The 19,669-nt window shown below is 45.0% G+C and overlaps 1 protein-coding gene across 4 annotated transcripts; it reads right to left on the reverse strand.

Annotated features, from left to right (window-relative positions):
• Positions 1-379: 379 nt before the first annotated feature.
• Positions 380-17,209, reverse strand: LOC124184328 (band 7 protein AGAP004871-like). 4 transcript variants are annotated; one of them, XR_006871170.1, is made up of 7 exons: positions 16,930-17,209; positions 15,404-15,613; positions 13,954-14,134; positions 13,719-13,880; positions 13,284-13,449; positions 11,582-11,797; positions 380-417 (listed from the first exon to the last, which is right to left on the reverse strand). XR_006871170.1 is itself a non-coding variant. In XM_046573904.1 (6 exons), the coding sequence occupies exons 1-6, from the start codon at positions 16,988-16,990 to the stop codon at positions 11,657-11,659; spliced, it is 921 nt and encodes a 306-aa protein (XP_046429860.1). In that variant the 5' UTR covers positions 16,991-17,209; the 3' UTR covers positions 11,299-11,656. The 4 variants fall into 4 exon arrangements, 2 of the variants coding, with proteins under 2 accessions (XP_046429860.1, XP_046429861.1); XR_006871169.1 differs by lacking the exon at positions 380-417 and adding an exon at positions 11,299-11,508; XM_046573904.1 differs by lacking the exon at positions 380-417 and having other exon boundaries at positions 11,299-11,797.
• Positions 17,210-19,669: the final 2,460 nt, after the last annotated feature.

Consider the following 19,669-nt stretch of genomic DNA (forward strand, 5'->3'; position numbering starts at 1 on the left):
TCGGTTTCGGATTTGCCTCCAGCCGCTTTGAACTTCTCTTGGTTTATTCCGAAGCCGCGTCGGTGTGGAGTACGATGGTATAAAATCCACGATTCCTCGATTCTTCGCCAAGATATTTTTACTTTCGATCAATTTTCCCGAGACGGGGCGTGTCTCTTTAAGGCGTATACGATAATTTGACGCTTCGCGCTTAATTTATTCCTATCACATGCCGAATCGAATGAACGGCTGGCTGTCTTCTGTCTAGCTAAGCAGAAAATATGCGCTCGATCAGCATTCGCGACGTAACTGTTAACCGCAAGTCCCACTGCAATCTCGGATCCTGTCCAAAAGCGACAAAACGCTCGTTCCCATCTGATCCTCGCCGAGCGGGAGATCCCGGAAAGATGGATGGCGCAGCCCCGTCGAGATATCACCCTGGAGAACAGATGGTTTTTATTAGACTTGGTCAACGAATTCAGGATGTTTAGGTTATTCATGCACTTTCGTATTTTCTGCCTCTTGGGTTTGGGTCCAAGTTCAAACTGCGCAGATCGTCGTCTCGATTACACTCGAGTACTTGCCCTCGTTATATACAGCTGCTGATCCGCGTTTAAACACCGGATATTTGACAGAGAACAATACTCAGCATTACCGCCTCCGCTTTACTGGAAAATATGCGACTCAAAGAGGGTTGTACTAATGGGCATTCGAAATCCGAGAGGCACCGGTAAAATACCATTTTCACCGAGTACGTACCGCGTTGTCATACGACGGATGTCACAGCCATCGACAAGTTTATCAAGCTCGAGAGTACATTGGGATTAAACGGATTTCATCTGATTAGTGAAAAGTGGTACGGTTGTTTTCGGAACGAGAAGTTAAAGGCGTGGAAGTAGCTTGGTGATCGACTGCCGAGATAAAGATCCTTAATGAGGGAAATTTCTCAGGTTTCCCCTTCGATCTTGCAAGTTCGGTAGGTGACACGGTGACTTGTCGGAAAACAATTAACATAATGTTCGCACAATTAACGGCAAGTCCTTCTCCCACACTTTGCCGGATATTATCTTTTTTTGTAATGAACTCAACGAAAGCCGGAGTCCTGAAACTTTCCTTGATATCTTCGGAAAAAAGAAATTTTCTTTAGTTATTAGTTCCCCTCCCGCTTCATTTAACTTTACTTCCCGCGCAGAAATCAGCCGCTAAGTCTGCAGGCGCAGAACTCATAGCCTTTTTTCGCCGAACCGATTTGGCGAACCATTGGAAACCGCGATGTAGGGTATATTCAGGTCGGAGCTGAGCATAGCAGCCGGTGCAGTTCCTTGTTTGATTCATCGCCTGCAGTTGAGAAAAGCGCACGTTCGCGCTTTATTGGATGGCAGGTGGTGTCATGGAGTCGAAGTATATCAGAGATCGTCTATATGGCGAACTGGAGATTAACTTTGTAAAATCCCTCTTCCGGTAACGAAGTTTCGCTTACCTTTGAGGAACTGTTGTGAAAATGTGGTATCACGTAAGTACATGAAACTTCGTATCCCGACGGGAAAATAGATCTTTCCAAAAACTATACTAGCCCATGTTTATCGGCGTTAAAGTCTCGTCATAGCCGTTTTGTTTAATCGCGCAATTTTATCCCGGCAATAATTTAACGCTCTGAAATTTTATTTCCATAGAAAGTTTGAATAAACCTTTGATTATTCTTAATTTCGAATGAAGGTACACACGCGGTTCTATTTAATCGACACACGCATTCAATCGTCAGTATTCGCCGTTAGATTACAACCACGTCCTGTAGATCCAGCCGGTAAAAGTAAAATTATGCATGTTAACTGAATTTTTTCTTCTACTGTTGCAAAACTTAATTTTTGCTTTCTAACTTTCTTTAAAATCACATCTTCAAATTTTCCCTATAATTGTTCCAGACGAACTGGTTGATAATGTATTAACATTATTTTCAACTAAATAAAGTATAGTTTTATTAGGTGAACCACGCTAATATGTTATATATCGCTTTATACATAATTACATACCCGTTAGATTTTATGAAACAGCAATAAACCGCTTTCGTTGATTGAATTCAATATTCGATAAATCAAACTGAAACGAATCCAATCCATCATATGCGCGGAAAAACGGCTTCAAGCTAGTGATACTTCGAGATTTGATACAACATGCCTTTTTTAGAAGGGAATTTTGTGAATATTACCGAGACACGATCAATTTAACAAAACAAAACCCGTGGAATCGTGAAAGTCCCCCGCGTTAATCCTGAACAGAGCACAAAAATAAAGACAGATGATTGAAAAACGCCGAAGGCCACCTATTTTTATAAACGTTTAAAAACAAATCCGTATTTGCTCTTTCGTACTCCCATATCTACGGTATTTGGTTAGCTTCCGATATCGGCGGATGATTTTTCCAGCGGAGAATGTTGAGTTTTATCTCATGGTTACTCGCGACGCAATTACGCCCCAACGGTCAGTGCTCTAGGTCAGTGGTGAGCCTGAGGTGGTCATTAGTAAATTCTCGTTACGGTCGAACCGTCGATTCCGACCTTTTGGAGCTTCTGGGGGCAGCAGAGGGTAGCCGACACTAATGGCGGTTGGATGGCACCTCCGGTCTAGCCTAAGATGTTTATCCCCCATAATCGGTGGAGATTTAATATTAATGATAGCTTACGGTCGGCGTTATCGTAGCCCCACGAATTTCAATGCCCCGTGGCAAACGGGAACGGGAATCAAAAAAAAAAAATCTAAAAAAATTAGCGGGGAACGAATCCCAGCGAATCAACCTCGCCCTCACCGCCCTCAATGCTCATTCGATTCAAAATACACGGTGAAGATCCAGAAAAGGAATCTTCTGAGAGCAAACCATCACTAAGAGGTGACAGCGGGACCAGATACGCCAATGTAACCTGAAGAAGCTTCTAATTGATAAGCGTAACCCGGACTTGAAGTGTGCTTGCACGTTGTTCTCAACTACCGTGTTTCGCTTTATCAGAGAACTTTAATCAGAGAAACTCCCAGTTTCAGGCTCGCTTCAAAGCTCAAAGACCACGAGACCTGGCTGAAAGACATGCGATGTACCAAAGACGGCTGGAGACTATGGAAAAAGCGTTCGTGGGATGTGACCGCCGACGCAAGCTTCTCACGTTTTGATCCTGATGATGAAAACTGCGGTCGACCTTACGATCGAACGATTGTCTTGTTACATTGACCTAGTTACGAAGGGTCCTCTTCCTTGGACTCCCTCCTATCATTTCCGGTCTTTCATTCTCGTCTCGAGACGAGCTATCCTCGCGTGACACGTCCCCCCCCCCCCCCCCCCCCGCCACGGGTTCATGGAAACTCGGTTGCTTTATCGCGAGGCTTTCAGGTGGCTTCCCAGCCAACTGGTCCGTGTGCGCGAGGCATATTCGGAGGACTAAACGGCGGAAAGACAGCATTTCCCTGGGTCTACCAGGAAACACCTGTTGGCATCGTCCACTGGGCTTACCGCTATCAGTTACTCACGCCTTATATCGTTCGCGATTTGTCTATTCAAGTCAGACTCGGCTTCACGCGTCGTTAGGATTCGGAACCCTGCAGTGTGAATCTCGGGATTTGAGACCCCGCACGATTTCCCTCGAAAATCATCTTACCTCCCCTTCGAACCGGCAGACTCTCATTCCGGGAATCTGAGCCCGATAAATAAGCCGCATTAACGGTAAACGTTCCCGTGAGCTTTGTCGCGACGCGAGCGAGGAGGGTTCATTTTTTTCAACCCCCACGAGTCGCGTACGTTTCATTCAGGTTATGTGTGAGATGTGCTCTGAACGCTCCTTAAATTCACCCCAACCTGCTTTTCTCTGTTATACATATTCGTCGGGATGTCTCTCAGGAATTATCAACTCCGTGTAATACCCTGCGGCAGAGGGTCTTCCAGTCTCCGCTGCGCGGTAGAAAGCTTCTTGTTAAGGCTTAACGATCCGACGAACATTAAACGTACCCTCGTAGAATCGTTTCACGCGAGGCCTGGAAGACGTGGAATAGATTACGTATCACTTCACGTTACATCGCGCAAAGGCAGTTAGTTGTTCAGAATCAATTCTTGATTCGATTCTAATGTGATTAGGTATCATCAGTTCGCCGAATAGATAATTAAACGCCGCAGAATTTCAAATTAGAACGAGTTTCCCGTCTGTCAGATAGATGATACAACGTATCTGGAAAATAAATTGACTTTGAACCCTCGAACACGATAGATGGAAGAAGAGGAGGGGAGTGGGAGAGAAATATGAGGTAAATTGAATTTAACACGACTAATTGGATCCACGGAATTTTGAAAACGAAGATACAAAAGTAAAAATATATTCGTAAGTACCTCGTTTTGCCGTTTGATAGTACCTAATCAATTTCTTTACAAACTTGTTAACGGTATTGATATGTCACCATTTCGCAACTATAGATGGTTGCACGATATAATTACTAGATGGATTCAAAATTTCACGGCGAAATAAACAGAAGCTGTATAGGCAGTGATGCGTGATTATTTCCATTTGTTCTGTCGATTCTGATTCGAAGGGAGGTATAAAGTTCGTTTGCAAAATGATACGCATCCGTCCAATGACTAAGTGAATTTAGTTTAATTGTATAATTTATGAAAATATTAATCATCGCTGAATGGTGTACATACATTTTGAAGTTTATGAAAATAATTTTTACGGTAATGCCCTTGAAAGCAGCTAATATATGACGAAATGAACCGATATTTGATCAGTACGCGACTTGAATCAATTTTATCAATCGAAAAAGGCAGTGGCTGATCTACAAGTCAGGGACACGCGAACATCTGCGCCCTTATTATTCACTTGTGATGTTATCTCTCCATGAATTATTACCACAGCTCGGACACACAGTCCCTAAGAAAATATAGGCTTGAAAATCTGTGTGCGAAGGGAATCACGCACATGTGTGAATGCATGTAAGCGTGTGCACGGAAGTACGACGACCTATTTCTACCAGTCGTAACTCATATTTACGAGCCGTGGGAGTTACGCCAACTTTAAGAGGCTGCATAATGAAACCCTGAAACCCGAATTCCCCTTATTCACGAAGTTTCGAATTCAGGAATACTGCATCAAAGGTTTCACTAATACCTTCCTAATATCAGTCAATTAGCAAAGAGTGCGCCATTGACGGATTCTCTTATTCACTGGAATTACTTCCGAAAATGCGTTTCAAGAGGCATTGAATGTCCACTCTATTATTAAGTATCACTCGACTATACGTATCGAGGCTGATCGTGAATCAAGTTTTTTTCACCGATCTCCAGGAGCCACTCAACGTCAATGGAGCGTTAGGCGCATACCGTGCTTGGATGGCTGGCATGATGCGGGTTTGTAAATCATGAATGGAAAAATGGTATCTCAACGTGTAACGTAATTACATGCGTATCGCTTTGCATTAAAATAGAACGTTGTTTCTTTCTCTGATTTTGTATCACGAAAAAAAAAATTCGTTCAGCTTCCGAATTTTAGTGTTAGTACAGTCATAAACGAAATATTATATTCAACAGCTAGAATTTTATAAGTTTCACTGACAGGTTCGTTACATTAAAACTCCACCTGGCTATGCTTGCAAGACCTTTACTGTTGCAGCGAAAACTGTTGCATTGTCAGTTGAAATTCTTGTTGTGACTGTACGAGTACTAAAATTTGTTGGTCCAACGAATTACTTTTTGAGTAGGCATATATGAACTCCCGTATAATTAAGGCTCTCTCAATTATTAAGCCCAGAATTCGAGGTGGTGTCATTTTTTTCCTCTCATATTACCAGTTACCGGCTACGTCAGACAGGCGTGAAATTTGTCTCTTAAACAACAAAAGGAAGGAGGAGGAAACAGGATACGTATGTAGATTCGCGATTCTACAGCGGCGATATTAAACTGTATAAATACAAGACACCTTTTTTCGCTGATGGTGGTAGAAGCGAATCTTACTTTACCAGACTTTCATTTGCGGACTTGGGAATGAAATTTTATTCCACTACCCGAAAGCTCTGTACAGGCGACGGAAAATACTCTTCCGCAGCGTTTGAATGCCGGCTTAAACTCGGTTGCTCCGAGTGAGTGGTTGTTGGACGACGTAATTTTTTCTTTTTTATTCTTCTTTTCTTTCTCGTATTTTTCATTCTGTTTTTCAACTCATTTTTCCGTGTTTTTATTTATTTATTTATTTTTTTTGTTTTACTTTTGTTCCAATTTTTTTTTCTCACTCCTTTCTTCGGCTCCCGCAAGCGGAACTTTCCCCGGCTCGTGCATACGTTTCAAATATTTATTCCCACGAGGCATTCATTCCTCGTATGAGGCGCGAAGCGCCGTTGAACGAATACCTACACAAGATTCCGAGGTCTCCGCCCGCCTCGCGTTCTTATTCTCCCCGTCATCTCACCCTGTTTTCCACCCCACTTTTCCCTCTCGACTATGTGATACACGTACAGTAATAGTGCACGTCCGTATTGCTGCTACACAGCTCCATTCCGTTATCCAACGGTGTAAGTTGACTGTCCGACCGTGCTCCAGATGCTACTTTTCGCGTTGAAAATTTAAAACAATGATAGTTTCGCGTAGCTCGCGCATGTTTGGTCGATTCTATGAATTTAAATCGAAGAAAGTTCAGCCCTGAGTCAGAAGCGCGCCCGAGTTACACTCTCGTTGCGCTGAAACGCTACCCCGGAAACCGTCTATATGTATAATATAGTTCCGGCAAACGGTTCGCGGCTGAAATATTCGCGACCATCGATCTTGCGGCAATGTGCGTAAATTTATGGGATTATAAATTCTCCCTAAAAATATAGCGCTGAATTCAACCGAATACTAAAAATTTTACACAGCTCCTAAGTAATACAAACGATTTTGCGAAGCTACAACGGTTCCGCGTTTGAATGAATTTTTACTCTACGCAGTCGCGTGGAATTTGTCAAGTAGCCTGAGGCTGTGCCGGGTGAATAAAAGTAATGTGATAACGGTAATTAACCAGTTGAAATGAACCGAAAACGCCATCGCGAGGCTCTTTGTCCGCGAAAACAAACAATACACGACGTTTCAACGATCCTGAATACCTCTATTTGTGGCTTGAAAACCGAGGGGGAGAACGAGAGCAACTGTGCGCCGTATTCATTGCTTGACCCGTTTGTTCTGCAATGAATATCCCCACCCCCGAGTCGAGGGGGCGGTGGGACCGTCGAGGGTAGGAGTGCTCTTTAATATATGATAATGCCAGCTTTTTACATAACGCGGCCGTTAATTCTCCCGAATAAGATCAGAATTATACTTCCGTCTCCCCTCCGACGCTGCTTTCTTCAAATTCTTTACCCCGTGGCGCCCAAGGCGCCTGTAGAACGCGGTTGAAGCTGTTCGAGAAGGTTTCCCGGGACCTTCGACCCTCCGGTTCTCTGTCTCGACCCTCGATTCCGTCTTCTATTTACAGTCCCGCTAAAGCGCGCTCTTATTTCACCAACAAAAATTACTCTTTCCAAAATTGCGATTCCCCATGGCGTGAGAGCTGGCTGAATTAAAACCGAAATCAGATTACGAGACGTTCGATCTGCGCCTCGCGCGAGCTGCAGAAGACAGCTTGGAAAGGCCGAACCTGAAAAGTAGGTTACGGGATCCCAAGGGGCTGAAACTACTTTCACCCCAAGCCCTTTGTCCCTCCGAAAAATCGCTGGCGTATTTTCTCCCGCTCCAAATAAAGTAATATACCGTTGACTATGTCACCAAGATCAAACGGATCCAAGGAAAGGTAGAAAGGGTAGGAATAAGAAGATAGGAGAAGAAGAGGATCTCAGCCAAGTCCGAAGAAGCGTTCGTTGGATCGTCAACTTTCGAGTATTTTCCATCAGCTGCACGCGGAGTGCATTTTCCTTACACATAATGCACTACTTCAAGCTGTGCGAACCTCTGTTGCGATTCAGCGAAGAATCTTTCGCCGTATCTACTATACCTGGTTCCTTTAACATTTTCAAAGCGAAACTTATCGCATCGCTGAGGAACTTGAAAAACTCGCTAGATATTCAGTCGCATGGAAATCGAGGCGTGTACAGCTGTTCCTTATTGTCGTCGAACGATAAAAATCAAGCGCCATTTGTCGGTGGGGGGATATTAAACCCATGCTGTAATCCGTAAATTTCCGATCGTGATGAGCCTCGAGCACCTATTCGCAGCACCAACAATGGGCATCAGCTCAAGTGTCAATATTTGTGACTGGCGCTACATCGTATTGGCTCAGCAAAGTGCGAACTGAGCTGTTTAATCTTTGTACAATGGGGTGAGTAGCGGGGGCGTGAAAAAGAAGGGAAACGGGTATATTTCCACCATCGGAATTACCAGATGCCTAATATTCGTGAGAGAAAAGAGGCGATGAAATCGACCGGTCATCGATCAATCCCACAGTGAAATATAGATCATGTTTGCCCCGCCTTACCCGCGATTGATGATTCCGTTGATATTTAGTTACATCGGGCAAATAGAGGTGGAGGTTACATACGCGTTGAAGGGTCGTTGAACTTTGAACCCCGGTGCTCAGTGAAATTTGTTTTTGGTTTTAGTCGTACCTACTATTCTCTATATTCAAACAAGGCTGCAGAGCGTCGAGGGTACGATGGTTTGATTATTACGCCAATTTGTGAACGGGAAATCGAATTGAAAAAATATCGTGGATAACGGGCATGTATTTACACTCGCAGTGCAACCATCACACCTGCAACTACCATTCTGTGAATACAAAATGAAAGTATTACAGTTGAGGTACAAAAGCCGTAACAATTTATTGACCGTACTCTCGCAGCGTTGGAAATGTATTTATGTTTCATCCAGCGAGATGGGTTTATCGAAAAAATATTTCACGGCGTTCCCTTTTATGGTAAACAGTTGCGGGCTTTCTGCAGCAATGTGGGATTTCCGTTGACCAGTCCGCGCCGTTTCGAGGAGGCAGACCTAGCCGTCCAATTCAGCTGTGAATCGAGTCGAGAGAACTCGAAAAGCATCATATTCAACAGGGGCATTAAAGCAATTCCCTTAAAAGTGGTCCCTGCACAGCCCCCAGAAATTGAAGCGATGGAAATCCCTGGTCTTGACGTAGGTTCGAGTAAGAAAAAAAATTCAACCATCCACAGCGGGGGAAATTGGCCGAAGAAAATATTTAACGATAAATTGATGCAAGGATAACGATAAAGGTTTGCATTCTTTTTTTCCATCTTTTTCTTCTTTACTTACCCTCTCACGCACACAAGTCAAATCGAGCAAATACATTTCTACGGATCGATGATTTCCTCATCTTCGTCTTCCTTTTGTTTTGTTCTTTCTTTCTTGTACGAGAAATACGCGTCGCCATTCTCGTCGATTTATTGACAATTTTTCGCATACATTTATTTCGCATAAATTCAGGGAAAACGAGGCGCCTCGATTCACTCGAGGGGATATAAATCAAATTGATTCATGTCTAAATCAGGATGTTTATTGCCCACGAAACGGTGGGATCGATGTTTACGCGGCCAAGACGGGTTCGGTGAAAGACATCGCGCAGTCTTCGAAGTTCTGGTGAATACCGATCAGCAACGTTCTACACCGGATGCTAGCTATGCCGCACGATCCGGCTAGAGCTGACGGTTGTGTGTATTTCGCGTGGTTTCGTCAAAGCATTCTGGACACGTGTATTATAGGCTCGAGGTGAGCTGATGCCGGCATTCGGCGAACGAGGGATGCGGGCGACGCGCCATTGACATCTTTGACGCGACAGGTTTGATTGAATTCCCTGTTTATTTCCCATTCCGGAGGCCTCGCTCGCTATTTGCTGCAGGGGAATTGAATAGAATCGAATTCGCGAGCCAGCAGCTGGTACAGAAATGAAGAATTGTGAGCGTTTATTGTTTCAATGCTTTTTTCCCTCCACGATTCGCCCGCCGTCGAAACGCAAACGTGATATTTGAAACAGATGGAACGAAAGCGTGGCTTTTTTGCGAGCTCCCTCCCCTTCGATAGCAAATTATACTTTCAAGAAATGGTAAGACAAGGCTCGACAAATACAGCACGTGTTCCAACGAATCAAGACAATAATTTTAGTACGCTCTTCAATTTTCATAGTTGATATTCGTAGCGTGAAAAACGACTCCAAATTTTGAAATAATGAAGCTCGATATAAATCCCTTCAAAATTTCACAACTTACCCGATCGACGCTGCGTTTCGCAGGCCACAGTTGTATGTACAGCTGTCGCTCGTTCAGCAAGAGAATTGGTATTTCGTCCAAGTCCTCCTGGATAACGGGACAAGGTTTAGCGCTGAACTCGCAACTATTCCGCTCACCGAAAGTTAGTGGACCAAAACCCTCCCGGGGATGCAGAAGGCTTAATTAATAACTAGATAATAGAGTTGGGACCGCTAAGGTCATTTCAGTTGGTTGCACTAACACCTGAGAACAACGGTTCGAGCACAGTCGGAGGCTGGCTGGTGGTAGAAAGTTGAAATTTTGCGCTACACGTTTGGCCGATTCCGAAAAACGATGCAGTAAATTTACACGTAGAGTGAGCTTTTTAGGCGCTATTTAACGATTGATACTTTTGAAAAACTGAGATTTTTCGATTTCAACCGATCACTTCGTCTGTATACATAAATCTAGATAATACATCGGTTGCCTGTGGAAAAATCCATTCCGTATCATCGTTGCGAAATGCCAAGTGAAATTGCCATTCCGTTTTAATTGTACCACGTCTGGATTTTCAGTGTTGAGAATCATTTCGGAGATTGGATTCTAGCCCAAGGTAAATTGTAAATTTCTAATGAAAAATCCCCGCACAGTTGGTGATTTTTTCCACAAGCCATTATTCGCGTTCCATGATGTGCTACACGATATAATTGATTGTTCGTAAATTGATGCGGCAATGTTCATTATTCACTGGTGATGATATCCGGAAAAAATCTAACCAACCAGAAAGCCGTTAATTGACATTCAGTGATATATGATTCGTGGCAAGCAACGGCTCAGGATCGAGTTTTACGCTTTTTCAGCTGCACTCGGAGCAGCCTGGTTCAATACAGTAGCGATTCCAATTATAGTTGGAATATAAGGTCATTGTTCGTTCATTTTTGTTTCACCTTTCGATACGCTGCGGACGTCTGTCGCGGCCAATGCGGGCTTGAATAATTAATACACCCTGCACTTGCTATTGCAATGGTAATTACAGTCTGTTCGACCCTTTCTGAATTGCATCACATCGTCGTAAATATTAAACGACGATACTTGATCGATACTGTTACAGTTACTAACTTGACATTTCTATTTTCATGTAAACTGTATATTTACCAAAATTGAATGGAACGTGTCTCGAGTAGAATACGAACATGATGCAGATGATAGAAGCTCGTGGGTTTATTCGTGTATAAATTTTGAAGTACTAAGAAATACTTTACTTTATCAAGTCACGCGACGTTCCTTCCGTTCCTCTGAATTCGAATCGTTCTTTATTCCGTACAGTTTGTTTGCAGAGTAAACGCTGCAAACGTTGTTGAAATTGAACTCATTGTCAATGATAGGAGTTCGAGTGATACTGACACAAGAATAATAACCTCTGTTCACTGGCAAGAAGTACCAGCTATCCGTGATCCGTATTAAACAGCCTTGAGTATAAGCTGAAGTGAATCCTAGGAGGTATGTGGAAGCGGCTGGCGGAATTGGTGCTGTCCAAGTGATAGAAAAGGTGCGAGAAGGTCAACGGGCAGGGGGAATATAATCGTGGAATTCTTCTCCGCAGAAATGCTGTTCAGGGTTTGCAGGTAACGCAGCTGTCCAAACAGAATAAGAGAATTTATTTATTTTCGAATGAACGCATTAGCCAAGATTTATTTGGGCGTTCCCGATCCCCCCGCACCCACAACTATACACCTCATTCTCCCCCGGCGTAACTTATAGTAGGATATTAAATGTGAATAGCGTTAGAAATACCGGACCAACCAACAATGGGGTCGGCGATGCGTCAAAGCTTACGCTCGAGAATGTTTTATCCAGACAGAGGTTGCAGAATTATGACCGTTTCCCATACCTCTGGCACACGTAGCTACATTGTACTCGTTCGAGATCCGCGCGTTACTTCCGGAGGAGCGAGTGACTCGGCACGGTCTGGAGGCGTAGGTGTAATAGTTTCCTCTAGAGATAGGTACGACACGAGGAACGGGTAAGCCGACGAAGGTCTCAGTGCGTTAATTTTCAGAATAGCGAAGGGATTAATAATTCAAGGGAGCAATTCGGCTTTCAACGTTTCATTGCCATTATTATCCCGACTCGGTTCGAATTAAGAAGCGTCTAACGAGGCGGGAGACTGGGTTTTAGACCCTTTGTAACTAAATTGAATCCTCGACGTTTAAGACGGTTTTCTCTACATCGAGGTAAAAATTGATTGAATTATACCTGCAGCTCAACGCTTCAGTCTCAGTACCGTTTGTCGCTCGCGTGCAGAACCAGGCATACCGATAACTTCGTCCCCAGAGAGAGTAGTAAAGCGACGCTACAAACCTGGTTATTAAAGGCAAGATGCTGCTGACACTGGAATTGAACGTTACTTGCAACGATAGAAGCTTGACACTTTAGTCGTCAGCAAGGAGTCCGCACTCAGACCTACGTAGCGATGGAACTGTACGTGTACCTATGTTACTGGAAAACCTTTCCTCCGGAAAATGGAAGAACTGAACTGCCGTTTCTGTCTCGAGTCGCGCGACTTCTCGAGCGACGCGCATCGGAAAGTCGAAAATTCCGTCAACGTGATGTATCGGTGAATCTTGAGCACGAGCAACGGTCTTGTTATTTTAAGGAAATGAATTCGTTACACTGTTACAGCGTTATACGGTCGAAAAGATCGATCTCCGAGTCGGGACAGAGATTGCCGCTTATCACCTGTCACCGTCAGTGGATTCGCGAGACTGAGAGTAAAATGGAACCGTGTCATATGTACACCCAAGGGGGGTGAAATGGCGCGTCAATCGAATCGGTCGACCGAGCGTAACGTTATTGTGACAAAATACCTCGTCAGTAGAGAATTGACAAAACGAACTTCGATTCTTGCGCACGATTGGACCGTTCTCGATTCAAATGACACGATCCCGCGAGATGGCAAAGAGATAGAGCGAGGGTGGATAAAAATGAAAAAACAAACCGAAATATAGAAAATAGGACGAAAGCGCTCCGGCCTTTTTCACATACTCGACACGCTACTTTCGCACGACGGTGCTGCAGGAGTAAACCAACGGCATAACGCTAGATGTTTAATCCACTCACCTGAAGAGCTGCCGGGCTTTCGGATATGACGTCACTCGCTTCTTTGAGAGCACGAGATGCGCGCATCTCACCCTCAGCGGCGATTACTTTGGCCCGGGCTTCTCTCGCAGCCTCGGCTTCAGCTGCCATAGCTCGCTGCAGTTGAACCGGCAGCCGAACGTCCTTTCTGCATCAACCGAACGGCGAGGTGAGTGTAATCGAGGAATATGTGCGACGGAGGCTCGCGGAGAAAGGGGTGACGGCGGAATTAGGGCAGAAAAAGAGGCCGTCCTTGGGGGAGGAGAAAATGGGACGACAGTTGCAGGAGGGAGCGAGCCAAGATTTATAGAATCGTCCAAGGAGCTGCAGTTCTGGGACGCGTACCTAATTACGAGTAAAGGGAGGAAGGACGCGGGAGGCTGAGCGCGAAGCGAAAGGTGTGCATAACATATTTACATCTCGACGCGTTCCACCTTAACGCCCCAAGGGTCGGTCGCCTCGTCGAGCGAGCTCTGCATCGTGTGCGATATGGTTTCTCGCTCCGAGAGTATTTCCGCCAGACTACGTGTGCCGAGGACGGTGCGCAGGGTGCTGGATGCCAGAAGCCGGGTGGAATGACTGCGGAAAGGAAATTGAGTAAGAGACTCGAAATTCCTCGGTCATGTATTTACGGGTGATCGGAAGGACTCACCTGTAGTTCGCTATCTTTACCACCGCGTTGAGGGGCTCCTTGATTCGGTAATAAACGACCGCGTCGACGCTGACGGTGACAGAGTCCTTGGTGAGGATCTCCTGCGGCGGTACGTCGAAGGATACGGTCCTCATATCGACGAGGACGCAGTTGTCCACGCAAGGCATGACGAAAAAGGTCCCTGGTGGAAAAGCAATAAGGTCTTTGCCGTGCTTTGACCCGTACACATATATCACACTGCACGCCCTTGAGGTGCAGATTCGTCGCGAATTTATAGACGCCCGTGCCTACGTGTATACCCATCCATCTACCCTTCTATCCATCCATTCGTCTACCTATCTACATACTTCGTCGAACTTCCTCCGAGTCTCTCGTTCGCTCAAATGCCCTCCGTCGCTTTGCGTCAAAGCCTCCAGCTTCGAGTTTACGTGCCCAGAGAAGCTTCAGCTTGCCTAAGTACCGCCGACCATTTTCCCATCTCCATTTTCGTAATTCCTAATCCGCAATGGCTAGTAGCAATATTACGTGGCCACCGCTACTACTCGCCGCAACCGCTGCGCCGCGTGGTCTGACCACTGACCGAACCGAGGACCGTTGCTACTGATCGTTCAACAACCGCTGCCTGCACTTCTGTCGCCGATACGTCGTTTAAACGAAACCTTCGAAACTCTGAGATTGCATCTGCCGAAGCTGCTTTCAGTCAAGAACTGAATTCGGATCGACTCTACTACTCGTGCTCGGTGTCATGAACCGTAAAATGAATATTCAATCGGTACAAATTGATACAAGGCGATTAATCGGCAGATGTTTTTCGATTCGATTCACGATTAATATTCGTCAGTTATGGAAAGCCTAAAATAAGCATATCACTCGTCGTGATTCTTATGCCATACATAGTTACAGGGTTACGGTAAATGAATCATAAAACAGTTACGCAAGTATGTGAATTTTTCCGTCTTTACAAATAATCTTTCCCTCCGTTACGACGGCAGAAATCATCGCCTGAGTAGCGATAAAATCAGCTGAGAGACTGAAATCTGTTGTGTAAATTATGATTCATTTCTCTTTTATTTATTTTTTGTACGTGAGAGAATAACACACGCGGTATATTTTTTATTTCAGCGTCTTCCGAGAAGAGGATGAATAACAAAGAAAAAGAACGCGTTTTAGACATTTGTTCGACAGAAAGTTTTCTCTTCGATCTAACAGTACGACGTACGACGTATTATACAAATAAGAATTCGGGATCGTTTATGTTATACGTTTAAGGTTCCTTATCGCTTCAAGATTTGTAAGTTACGATGTCAGATCTGAATTTCGGTGAAAATTTTTGTTTACCTTCCTAATTATTGCCGTTAAAATATTAAAGTACTCGTACTATTTTCAATGTCAAACAAGCCGTTGAGCATTTTATACTCGTGAGTGTGAATCGATTATATAGTTTTCGTACCTGGACCATAAGCACCACCTTTGAGACGGCCCATCCTGAACACAACGGCGCGTTCGTATTCCTGTACGACTTTGAACGTAAAGCAGAGGGAAAAGGGGAGCGTCACCAACATCAGTATAAACGAACCGATAGTTGCCAGAAGCTCTATGAACCTGGCCATGGCGCCAATCTTACGTCTGTTAACGGACAGGCGAGCGCTCGTTGATTCTTCTGCGAGTTGAAAATGTAAACAGGAGTTAAAAGTGGGGAACAAGTAGCTGATTTTAAATACGTGACTGACGTTGCGGATGGATCGCGAATCAACAGTTGACTATAAGAATCACGATTTATGCCTTTCGCAGTGTAGGAAGTTTGACAGACAGATATGTATAATACATAATATCTGTACGAATTTTTTGACGGGATTTTTTTAATCACGTTCAAATATTATTCAATAAACCGCGAGGAATTGAAAAATCTTCCATTACTCGTGCCTTTCCTCTGCTCTTAGATATACATACATCAGGTTATTTATACCAAATAAAAATACTTCTGTGATTACATTACGCTTTAGCGGCGTTTCCGAGTTACGCGGAGTTTATGTTAACTGGAGTACAAGAAGAAAAAAGAGCGAGGAAGGAAGAGAGAGACAGAAAGAGAGAGAGAGAGAGAGATGGGAAAGAGAAGAGCAAAGGACTAGAGACCGCCTCGACGAAGGGTGTCAAGGAAACATTTTCGGTTTGTATAGCTTCTCTCAGCCGCTACCCCGAGGCCGCCAAACCTTACCAAGTATTAATGGGGTTGCGAAGCTAAGCTTTGAAGAGTAAACACAAGATATTGCGATACTCAATCGCTCCGGGATCACCCGGCGATCGATTTTCGAACCGAACCCGCGCGCCTATCTTTCCTATCTCAAAGACTGAAGAAGAACCGTCGGATAAGCCGCTGCGAGCGCGTTCAAGATACCGGATCGTGGAAATTATTAGGATGGATCGTTTATCTGTAAATAGCTTAACGTACCATGGGGTCAAGATCAAAGTCGGGCAGTCCGTAATTTTTAAGGATCACAAATTGAACCGTTACACGAGTTCGGTATACCGTACGCAAGGTCCAATCTCCGTTAATTAGCATTTGGTCTATACGGCCTAGTTAGGATCAGTCTTTCTAATCAGCTCACGGTATCAAAGGACGTTCTTTGGCGTTACCGCCACGGCATTGATTAAGACTAGGGTTTCTCTGATCAGCGATATCTCTTTTCCGCCCGACGAGCAGCGTGCCGAGGTCAGGCCTTTTTCGGAAGAACGAGAAAGGAAGGAAAAAGGAAACCGGTGAAAACGAACCGAACGAAGTTAGCCCTGACTCGATTATCCGAACCCGTTTCGGATCCGTGACATGCAGAGAGAACGCGAAACCTCCAGACCACGGCACGTTTCACATTAACGGAGCAACAATTTTTCAGCGAAACATGCGGCATATATTTCCGCCACTCCACCTTTATCTCTATGTATATTCCACCGACATGCTCCGGACGAATTAGGCGAACTCACTAAACTCGACGAAGCATTCGATTCCACCGCTGTCCGTCTTCGCGCAGCCGTAATGGACCATAACACGTGCTACAAGAACGATGTTTCTTCTTCCACTTCCATCCAAGATCTCAACGACTCGTTTCAACTTCCGGTTTTCCGTCCAAAACGCGGTTCCAACGGAAATGCCCCGAGGCGCGGTTCTATCGGCCTGGCATCGGCACCGCGGTCTTCTTTCGTCCCGCACCGTTAACTGGTACCAAAACACCACTGCCAAAGCTGTAACCAAGACTGGCGGTCGCTCGAGGTTCGCGGTGCCTCCTGGACCAGGCAGACTCGCCTCGCGCCGCCCGTCTTTCCGCGGTTTACTTAGAGCGTGAGTAATTGCTCCCCGGATTCTGCACGAGGAACAGACGCGTCTTGTCTGCGTTTGAATAGAAATTTATAATCGCGGTAGGCGCTGGAACGACGTTTACGATGCATCAGTCTCGACAAGGTATCCGAAGGCGTAAACCGAATTTTTATCGGTTATTTTTAGCCATCGAACGAAGAGTGAGAAAGCAACGAAAGAGGAGATAATGTTTACAGCGAAAGTTGAGTCTTTCTTCATTCAAAGCTCAATCCAGTGTCAGACTCTATAATCATATATTCCTGATTCGGATTACACTGTGATAAGTTTTGCAAATCGTATTTAAATTGAGCTCCCAGCAACGAATATCGCGTGTGAGAATTGAGACGTTTTGCTACATGTAGCACGACTGCGAAGCCGACGGATATCCAAATGACACAAAAGTGCATCAGCTAGCACGAGAGATCCTGAAAATCTATCCATCTCTGAATTGTTATTATAGGTCCCTGATCCGCAGCCATTAATCCGGAATCCTTAGCTTTTAATTTGATTGAATAACGGTGTACGTTCTGACTCGCAAAGTGCTAAATTCTGTTACCACGTCTACCAAGCGAGTCCCTCATTACTGTTCCTCAAAGAACGGACGAGCATTTCGTAATTTTGGTAATTAACTGTCTGTGCCTGTAGCTGAATTTAAATCGGCAAACTGTAAAAGCGAAGAATTAGATAGAAATGTTCGCTTTCGTTTTACTTGTAAAAAATTCAGTAATAATCTAAAAAAAATAATTATTATCTAAATCGAGCACATACATCTGTACGGGTATAATAAACAGCCGAAAATGTAAATTACCAAACTCGATATAACCTGTAAAAACAGGCCGAGCTGCGGTAAAACCAGCCGCCCAACTTTTGCGCGTTGAGCGTTGTAGAAGTGAGTTGAAAGGTTAACAACTCTGTGCCGCAGGGAAATCCGCACCGCGGCAATTGCACGTAGACGGGCACCACCGGTGCGAAAAGTGTGAAAAACGCGAGAGAGCGAGCGAGCGAGCGAGAGAGAGAGAGAGAGAGAGAGAGAGAGAGAGGTAGAGTTGGCTATCAAAGCATCGATACCAATAATTCAATTCGAAGGAAAGTGGGGCTCTGGGATATAGGAAAGGTTTAGGGGCGCGTTTATATTTCGCGGGAATCTTCGGTCGGACGCTAAATACCTTGGAGATGAGGGTAAAGGGTTGGCACGTCTAGTTGGAGAGCAACGACGTACGTGCGCGAGGGCGCCGTAAAGGCGGATCAGGCACGAGGTGCACAGAGGGTGCGACGGATCACACACACAGATGCGCAAATAATCCGCACACCCTTACGCCGAGGAGCTGAAACAACTACGCGAGGAAAGAGTAGTTGCTCCTGATCCTTGGGGAGTGCTTGAACCACGATCACGTTGTTAGACCTCCCGCCTAGCTGCCAGCCTCTCTTCCTCTCCTCACCTCTCTCCTCTCTTCTCTTCTTGCCTCCGCATCCGACTAACGCGGCAGCTCTCTCTCTCTCTCGCCCGGCCCACTCTATAATTCTATCATAGCTCAGATACGTGTTCCGCGACCCCTGCAGCCGAGAATCTTATCCGTCGACGATACAGGCAATGGGCTTTATTCCACCCCCCCTCGAAACCTCGGCGGTACATTGTTATAAGCGTAATCAGATGCGGTCCGTTCCACTTGTTCCGAGACGCGGCGGGTGGCGCCGTTCAAGGACATTGTTTGAAAAAGGGATGATTCTTCTTAAAAGGAGTTCTTATCTCTGTAGAAATTGAAGAATTATGCTGCTGCTACTGCTGCTGATCCATGTGGTTCCGGAATTTCTCAATCAAAGTGCAGCGGATTGGAATCGGAGACGTACTTCAGTGCTGCTGCAATCTTTAACGAAATCGGGTTACAAAGCACTCGGAGCTTCCGCGGGAAAAGAGTCACTCGCATTTTGATTACCAAGATGAAGCGAAGGGTCTACCACGTTCCGTGTCACCAGACACCGTTTCCATTCTATAAGTTCAGTGATTTTCTCAGTTTCCTACCCTCGACTATATCCAATCGCATTCGCTTCCCTGTCGCCGGTATTTGTGACCACCTTATACTACCAGACCACGCGAACACGGCACTCGAACCGTTGCAATGTTCTACTGAGAGCACTTTGCTCGATGGTATATTATTCTTCGACGGCGATATCCGACGATGATTCAGCTGCAGCCGTACCAGTATGATTGGAAATTATCCCAAGGGTCGATTGAGCTTTCTAGATCTCTCGGATCACTTCACTCTCGATATTTCTTCGCTGATTATAATCATCTGCATTCATCTTCCACATTAACGACCGTCGTTACTACTCCACATGGTATCGGGAACCATTTTTACTCATTCGTATCAG

The sequence above is a fragment of the Neodiprion fabricii genome, chromosome 6, assembly GCF_021155785.1.
Source record: "Neodiprion fabricii isolate iyNeoFabr1 chromosome 6, iyNeoFabr1.1, whole genome shotgun sequence".
Taxonomy (NCBI): Eukaryota; Metazoa; Arthropoda; class Insecta; order Hymenoptera; family Diprionidae; genus Neodiprion; species Neodiprion fabricii.